General features: G+C 35.7%; 1 protein-coding gene across 1 annotated transcript; it reads left to right on the top strand.

The window, feature by feature from the left end:
• The first annotated feature begins 283 nt into the window (after positions 1-283).
• ZIP11 (zinc transporter 11 precursor) lies at positions 284-1,637 on the top strand. The gene is made up of 2 exons (XM_079039439.1): positions 284-809; positions 877-1,637. The coding sequence occupies exons 1-2, from the start codon at positions 374-376 to the stop codon at positions 1,398-1,400; spliced, it is 960 nt and encodes a 319-aa protein (XP_078895565.1). The 5' UTR covers positions 284-373; the 3' UTR covers positions 1,401-1,637.
• Positions 1,638-8,898: the final 7,261 nt, after the last annotated feature.

The raw sequence follows: 8,898 nt of genomic DNA, 5'->3' as shown, positions 1-8,898 counted from the left end.
AGTAACAAGTCATATCCGTCGTTATGATTATTATTTATAGAAAAGGCTTATTATTTGTTTTTTATAACCATCAATCCACCTTCTACAAATTTGGTTTCCTTTTTTCACATATTTTTTTGGTCAAGATGATTATATGGAATCTGTAAAGATTCTTACATTATTTTTTTGGCTGCTGTACTGATCGATCTGGTGTATAAGGTTGTGTGGGCCTCTAACCTCTTGATATAAATATCTAAAACATTGACCCTGTCAAAACCAAACAAATCCAGCCATTGCGATTGTACTACATATTTACGTTTCCAAGGCAGGGTGTAGTACAATCAAACCAACTAATAATTCTTGTCTCGTTCCTCTGTTTTCACTCAAATTTCACATGTCTCGTTCCCTTTTGTTCATCTCTCTCCTCCTTTTGCTTGTTATCTCCGCCGCTGCTCATGGCGGCGGCGAAGACGATGAGGACGATGACGCCCAGAAACCCAACCTCCGATCCAAATCCTTGATTCTGGTCAAGATATGGTGTTTAATAATAGTGTTCTTTGGGACTTTCATCGGAGGAGTCTCTCCCTACTTCTTCAAATGGAATGAAGGATTCTTGGTACTAGGCACCCAGTTCGCCGGCGGCGTATTTCTTGGAACAGCCTTGATGCATTTCCTGAGTGATGCCAATGAAACGTTTGAAGATTTAACAACAGTCGAATACCCTTTTGCCTTTATGTTGGCTTGTGCTGGCTATTTGCTTACTATGCTTGGTGATTGCATCATTTCCTATGTGTATGGAAAAGAGAGAAATTCTGATGTTGAAGGTCAAGGTAGGTTGTTCTTTGTATGTTTAATTGATTGATATCTTAAGTAACTGTTGTTGTTTATAATGAACAGGGGACAATAGGAATGGAAAAGACGAAGTGAAGATTGGAATATCATCGGCTTCTTCACTTGGAGACAGCATCTTGTTGATAATCGCATTGTGTTTCCATTCAGTGTTTGAAGGCATAGCAATTGGGATCGCAGATACCAAAGCCGATGCTTGGAAAGCTCTGTGGACGATATCTCTTCACAAGATCTTTGCAGCCATTGCAATGGGAATTGCTCTTCTAAGGATGATACCAGATCGCCCATTCTTCTCATGCGCATCTTACGCCTTCGCCTTTGGAATTTCAAGTCCAATTGGGGTTGCAATTGGAATTGTAATAGATGCCACCACACAGGGTCGGGTCGCAGATTGGATATTTGCAGTATCCATGGGAATAGCTTGTGGGGTGTTTGTATATGTATCCATTAACCATCTGCTAAAGGGTTACAAGGCACAGAAGGTCGTGTCCGTTGACACTCCCCATCATAAGCTGTTGGCTGTGACGTTGGGTATTGGGGTGATTGCGGTTGTCATGATCTGGGATACCTAATCGATCCATTTCGATTTTACTATGTTTTTTTGGGTTCTTTGTGTTTTAAGTTAGCAGCATATACGTATACATGGGTTTTCTGTTTTACCACTTGTTTTGGACATCAAGAGTCTAGTATATATATACGATAGGATAAAATCAAAATGCACATGTATTATGTATTGTAATTTGTAAACATAGAAAGAAGCATACTTATCATCAGAAGATGAATAAGAGATTAATTCGTGTTTGGGGGTTTCTTCGTTTGTTTATTCTTGTGCATTGAAGAAGCAAACGTAGCTAGCAACAAAAATCACATAAAAGAATGAGTAAATTACAGTTTTGGTCTCAAATTCTCATCTTTTGATTCAACTTTTGCAATGTTATAGATCATGTCCATATTGGTATGAAGAAATTACAGTGTTGGTCTACATATGAAAAAGAATATTATATCCTTTTTAATTTCTTTTTATTTTTTATAATTGATAAAACTAAAAATTAAAAATTAAAAAAAAATAATAATAAGCAACACCCACCTCACCCTTTTTAATTTCTTGTTATTTTTTTATAATTGATAAATTTTTAAAAGGGATAATGACTTGAAAGGGTAACGAACTTTCGACTTTTGTCACATTTAGTCACTAAACTTTATTTCGTTATCTATTTGCCATTGAACTATTGAAACTGTTTACATTTTACCCTTATGACCGGCTGTTACCGGTCATAAGGGTAAAATGTGAACAGTTTCAATAGTTTAGTGGCAAATAGATAACGAAAAAAAGTTTAGTGACTAAATGTGAACAAAATCGAAAGTTTGTTTCCCTCTAAAAAGGTCAATGATTAAATGTGAACAAACTTCCTATTGTATTATATTTTAGCAAAATTATTTATTTTTGTTTAATTGTAGCAACATTTATTGATGAAGAAATCTATGAAATAAAAAAACAAAATGTAACATCCGGATTTCTAGGTATCATAATTTAAGTATTTTTCTTTTGAGTTAAGAAGAGAGACTCGACGAGTTGACGCCTCAACTCGTCGAGTAAGGTCGCGACTGATGACTCGGATTAATGAATGGACTCGACGAGTCGATGAGGCGACTCGACGAGTCCGCGCTGTTGGCAGAAACCCTATATAGTTACTTTCATCTTACACATAGATATGAAGTATTTTATATAATTACGTGCTATGTGTGCATATTATTTGAATACTTGTTGTCTATGCTGGATGAACGATTTTATACATGTTTTAAAAGATTTAAACGGTATATTTATTTTATATCTAAAAATATGTTGCAGATGAAACATGGGTAGATGAAATAGTTGGTGTGTGATCAAATAAAATGATAAGAGATAAGTGATGATAGAAAGGTGATGATAATTAGGTAAATAGATGATAATGAATATGTGATGTAGGATGAAAGGAGATACCATAACCTTAACCAGCAATGTGGCGATGTAGTCATCTACCAGAGTATAGATGGCGACCACGGACTATTCTAGACAACCTAGTGTAAACACCAGCAGGCCCATAACCTGTAGGTGATGAATTACGAGTTCAGACGATGTTGTAACTACGTATTCATGCGATTATACTCTAACCCCTTACTATGAATTACGAGTTCAGACGATGTTGTAACTACATATTCATGGGATGTCACAAATTTCGCATGCCAAACCAATGGTCATAATTCATATCAGTGAGAATGATTCTTTTTTTTGTTAAACCAAAATCAGATTGGAAATTTTGATTTTTTATTTTGGAAAATGTCAAACCATTGGTTTTGTATTTCGGTTTTGGTTTTTTGTTTTTTTAAAATATATTTTCAGGGTTTTTTTTTTTTTTTTTTTTTTTTTTTTTTTTTTTTTTTTAATTTCATAGATTTCTTCATCAACAAATGTTGCTACAATTTAACAAAAATAAATAATTTGCTAAAACATAATACAAGAGAAAGTTTGTTTATATTTAGTCATTGAACTTTTTAGAGGGAAACGAACTTTCGATTTTGTTCATATTTAGTCACTAAACTTTTTTTCGTTATCTATTTGTCATTAAACTATTGAATCTGTTCACATTTTACCCTTATGACCGGCAACAACCGGTCATAAGGGTAAAATGTGAACAGTTTCAATAGTTCAATAGCAAATAAATAACGAAAAAAAGTTTAGTGATTAAATGTGACAAAAGTCGAAAGTTTGTTACCCTTTCAAGTCATTATCCCTTTTTAAAATTAAAAAAGCCACACCCGCCGAGGTGTGTTTCTAGGTTTTGGATCTCCGGTGGTGTGAGCACCATGAAGAGAGAGATGTAAGGAGACAATGGTTTGACTGGTAGAATGGAGGGAGGCGGTGGGTCCTTGTTTAATAATTTTTATTACAAAAATTTTAAATAGGTAAAAGAAAATAAAAATAATTAATTAGAAAGGATACCATAGGGACAAGATCAATTAACACTGTAATTTACTCTACTCCTTTGTGTAAAGAGAAAACAAGGGACAAATCAAGGCAACGCACAAGGACAAAATTACAGAAATGTATTTGTAAAATTCTGTCAGACACTTATTTAAGCCTATTCTGTATGGCATCATGTACATAGTCTGGAAAGATTCCCCACGTAACAATTAATATATAATCTAAAGATCCAAGTGGAGCAGAATGTTATTTGACCTAAACTTCCCAGTGGAGTAGAGTATGAAACGATCATAGCCCTGTTAAATACCCAAACGTATAAACATCCTGCCACAGCTTATAAGGCTGAAGGGTGTGGGTGCGGTCCCAGACTGTATTTTGTGCCACATAGACCAGGAACACCGCCTCCAGACCGCGGTTTGGTGCGGTCTTGGCCGCACTGCGGTCCTTAAGTGCCACGCTTTCTGATTGGTTGAGGGGAAAAAGGGAGCATCGCCCTTTTTTTTTTCTTATATATACATATCTAACATCATTTTTTTCACAACACAGTCTCTTGTCTCTCTCAAAAAACTTTTTTAAAAAAAATCATGTGTGTGGTTTTTTAAGTTTTTAGGATTATTTAAATGTCATGTGTGTCGTTTTAGGGTTTTTTTTTTTTTTTTTTTTTTTTTTTTTTTTTTTTTTTTTTTTTGTGTGTGTGTAATACAATGTTATGTTTTTTTAATTTTCAAGTAATGAAAAATTATGTTTTTTTATTAAAATAGAAGTTTTATTAAATTAAAATAGTTAAAAAAAAGTTTTATTAAATTAAAATAGTTAAAAAAACACACAAAAAAAAAGAATATGTGGCACCACTCCCTTGGTATGGCAAGAAACCACACTTGAGTGGTAAAAAATAACATGACGCTTATGTGACAGGCAGGGAGTGCGATTTCGGTAACACCACACCCTCCAGCCTACTATCAAGTCAAGTGGCATAACTATTGACCAACCTGGGAGTCAGTAAAGGTGGCAAAGGGTTCGTGTCTTGACGAAATTTAAATGGGTTGACAACGCATTAGGTTGGAGGGTGTGGTGCCACCGAAACCGCACTTCCTTCCCCGCCACATAAACGTCATGTTATTTTTTACCACTCAAGTGTGGTTTCTTGCCACACCAAGGGAGTGGTGACACACATTCTTTTTTTTTTTTTTTTAACTATTTTAATTTAATAAAACTTCTTTTTTTTTTTAAACTATTTTAATTTAATAAAACTTCTATTTTAATAAAAAAACATAATTTTTCATTACTTGAAAATTAAAAAAACATTACATTGCATTACAAAAAAAACACAAAAACCACACACATGACATTTAAAATAATCCTAGAAACTTAAAAAACACAAATAAAATAACTAAATCAAACTACATAAAGTCATTCTCCGAGAACTCGTCTTCGGGGTCATCCGGTGGATCCAAATTAAGGTTAATATTTTGAACCCCGTAAATGTGTTCCACCAAGTCATTGCGAAGATTGTGAAATGTTTCAGCGCAACGTATCTCTGCTCTCCTGTTTATATACTCCTCGCCACCAATTTTTATTGACTGTGTCTCTGGTATGGTTTCTTCCTCGTCAAACGCACATATCGCTCTTCCTTTGTCTTCAATAATCATGTTATACAATATAAGACATGTATACATGATTTCTTGAAGTTTTTCCTCGCCTAAATAAGATGCTGGTTTTTTCAATACGAACCACCGTTTCTTCAGAGCTCCAAAAACACGCTCAACATCCTTCCTAGCTCTTTCTTGCGCTCTCTTGAATTTCTTTCTGTAAAGTCCCTAATTTTCCTGTGTATCAATCAGATCCGTTTGATGGTGCGGAATCTCAATCAAACGGATGATGCCAGATCACAATAAGAAGAGAAGGAGAAGAAGAATATTAAGAATCTTGATTGTATTGATGATATGAATGAAATTCCTTACAATAGATTCTTTCACACAATATGCTCTCTCTTCCTCTCTCTCTCTTGGCCGTACAATCTCTAGGGTTCATCAATCTGTTCCTCACACCCTGACACTTATATTTATACAAGGGGAACATGGGCTTGGTGGACATGGGCCGTAAATGGGTTTACGGCCGTAAACTCAACCGTAAACATGACCGTAAACTCCAAAAATATTACAGAAAAATACAATTGCCCAGAAAAGCAAAGTATAAACCATATTTTGACCCAACAATTTCCCCCTTGGTTTATAGCTTTCTTTTCTTAATTGACCCAATAAGCTCCCCCTAAAAAGTAGCTGGCACTTCTTGTTGATCTTCATTGGGAGATTGGCTTCAGCATTTATCTTCAAATTCTTCACAAGTTCAAGATGAACTTGATGAATCCTCAATGAATGACTTCATCTTGAGCACTTGAACTTTTCTTCAAGATTTGACTCTGAACGCACATTGGGTGAGGAGGCTTCACGTACCGATTCTTGAAAATTGGTGCTTTCAGCTTGAGAATCTTCAGCGAGAACTTCAGAGATAAATAATCTTCTGGATCACTTCAGCAGGTTTAAGATAACAGCAAACTGATTGAGGAGGCTTTAATGCAATCCATCACATAATCTTCAATTTTAGCTTCACCTTGCTTCTAGGGTTGAAAGATTGAATTTGAAAGAATAACCTTCATTTTTTGCTCCTTCGAATGAGAATTCTTCGATGCTCATGGACGAAACCTTGGCTCAGAAATCTTCAACACAAACTCCATGAGTCTTATCTATACCTGAAATCACTTTTCAAGACAAAACAAAACTAAAAGAAAACTTAGCACACAAATTAAAATAGAAAAAAAAAATATTTTTGGATTTTTGATTTTTCTGAACAAGAAATAAAACAGAAATAACACTATTTTGGATTTTTAATTTTTCTGATTTTTGATTTTTTTTCATTATTTTTAATTTTTAATTCTCCCCTAATATTTAAATTAGAAGAAACTATGACAAATTTAACAAAATAAAAATGATATCTAACTTTAAGAGTGATTTGGGATCAAAGTTTTTAGACAGCCTTATTTCACTTGTCGGTACCTTCTATCTTCACGTCTTTGTCTGGTCGATCGTCGGTATTGTTGTCCACTTAAACACGAAAAATTATGACTTATTTAGGACATACTATTTGTTACAAGACAGGTGAACTTAAGTTCCTAGATATTATATCTGATCCTAAGTTCCTAGATACTATATCTTAAGGACCATTCATCTAACGACGACCAGGGATATTGTTGTCCACCTAAATTGAGCAGTGAGATCTATAGACAATCTTTGAGTGTTCAGTTTTAATTCTACTGGAACGTGTTTCCCGCTTCCTGATATGCCCCAGCCATCAAGGACTTCCAGAGTACTCCTTACACCAGGTGAGCAGACAACCATTCAGAGAGAGGATAGATTCAGAATTCTATTACTTATTCTTTCAGAGGGGTTGAGAAGTAGAAGGTTGCATATGCTGTGTACCAGGTCGGATTAGAAGTCACGCAAAGGAGACAGCATATGGCTAACAGATGAGAGGAATTTCATATATATAGCCTGTAGAGAAATAGAGTTGCATATGTTGTGTACCAGGTCGGATTTGAAGTCACGCAAAGGAGACAACATATGACTAACAGACAGAAAGAAAGAAAACGATTTTCTACAGATCTAATTTATCGGAATTTATCAGTCGCCCCATCCAACCGGAATTAAGGACAAAATCCGCATATCGAGGAAAAGTGAATCCACAGTTCTAGATACGAGTTATTTAATGTGACCAGTAGATTCCCATGTATATCTCCCTGCTCAACCTATCCGAGCGTCATGACATCAGGTTAAACGAATCTAACTAGGTCAAAATTTGTCAAGTCCTTAAATTCATTAGGGTAAACTCTCCCTAGTCAAGTCCATTTAAAATCTTTCGTGCCTACCAGCGCATCGAGCACAGAGTGTAGACGATTCAACTTAGGTATGTTACGCCGATTCAGATTGCCCGCTATCACTTGCTAATTTCATTTCCCAAAACATCTCCTGCAAGCGCTTTTCATAACCAACATATTTTTTTGATTTTTTGATTTTCTAATGTTTTTGGATTTTTTAAAATTTTCTAAATTTTGATTTGTTTTTATTTCTCCCCCTAAATTTGTGCATAGGAGAAAAATGAAAGTAAATGCGCAAATTTAAACTATCCTAAAACAAAAATTAGTTTTTAAAGCAAATCAACTTAAGAAAAATTCAGGAGTATAAAGAAGAAAACGCAAACCGTAATTCACCGATTGAATCTGCATTCAGAAGGTCTAAGAACAGCAAGCATAATCTCAAAACAGATCCGAAAATTATTCATGTCATTAAGCACTAACCCCGTGTGATCCCTTCTTTTCTTCCCTTCTTTCCTTTCCCGCAAATGACACAATCTCTCGAACAAAGTTATGAGTGTTGTATATTTGAGAGATGTCCCCTATCATATGCCAGCAACAACCACTACCAACAAACCGAAGTATGATGATATGCCTCCATAGCTGCTCCGACACAGAGCGGGATTAATTGGTCTTTGGAACCCAGTCCATTTTGAAACTGGGTCGACTTTTGTCATCAATGCAGGGTACTCTCTCCGATGACATACCTGCTTATCATAAACAGAAGACGATGAAATATTAGAGTCATTAGAAGATTTGGGAGTTTTCACCTTTGGTACCCATCTATATTCGGGTTTAACCCATTTCTTGTTCGATCCGATGAGTGCCTCGACACTTGCTTTGGAACTTGAAGCCGATCTTCGAGATGACTTTGACTTAGCCGGTCTTTGTTTCACTAGAGCATCTCTTGGATTGGGCTTCTTGGCCGACACTCCCTTCTTGCCCTTGGCATTCAGATTCTTGTCCTTGTGGGTTTGATTATTTGCCTTCTGCGCATTCCAGTCACCATTGTCTGAACGTGACCTGAAAGGGTTTCTTTTGAAGTATCTCCCACTTGGCGCGTTTTTCCATCCTTGTGCGTTGTAGGGGACGTAAGCGCGATTTGGATAGTTTTGGGCAATGTGTCCAGGTGTTCCATAGTGAAAACAAGTCTTTTTCTTCACTGTGAAGTTATTTCTTCCTGCCCCTGGTGGCGTATCTT

This window comes from Lactuca serriola, chromosome 4 (assembly GCF_051521515.1).
Source record: "Lactuca serriola cultivar US96UC23 chromosome 4, Lser_US96UC23_V15, whole genome shotgun sequence".
In the NCBI taxonomy this organism is placed as follows: domain Eukaryota; kingdom Viridiplantae; phylum Streptophyta; class Magnoliopsida; order Asterales; family Asteraceae; genus Lactuca; species Lactuca serriola.
This window is presented reverse-complemented; position numbering and strand designations above follow the sequence as displayed.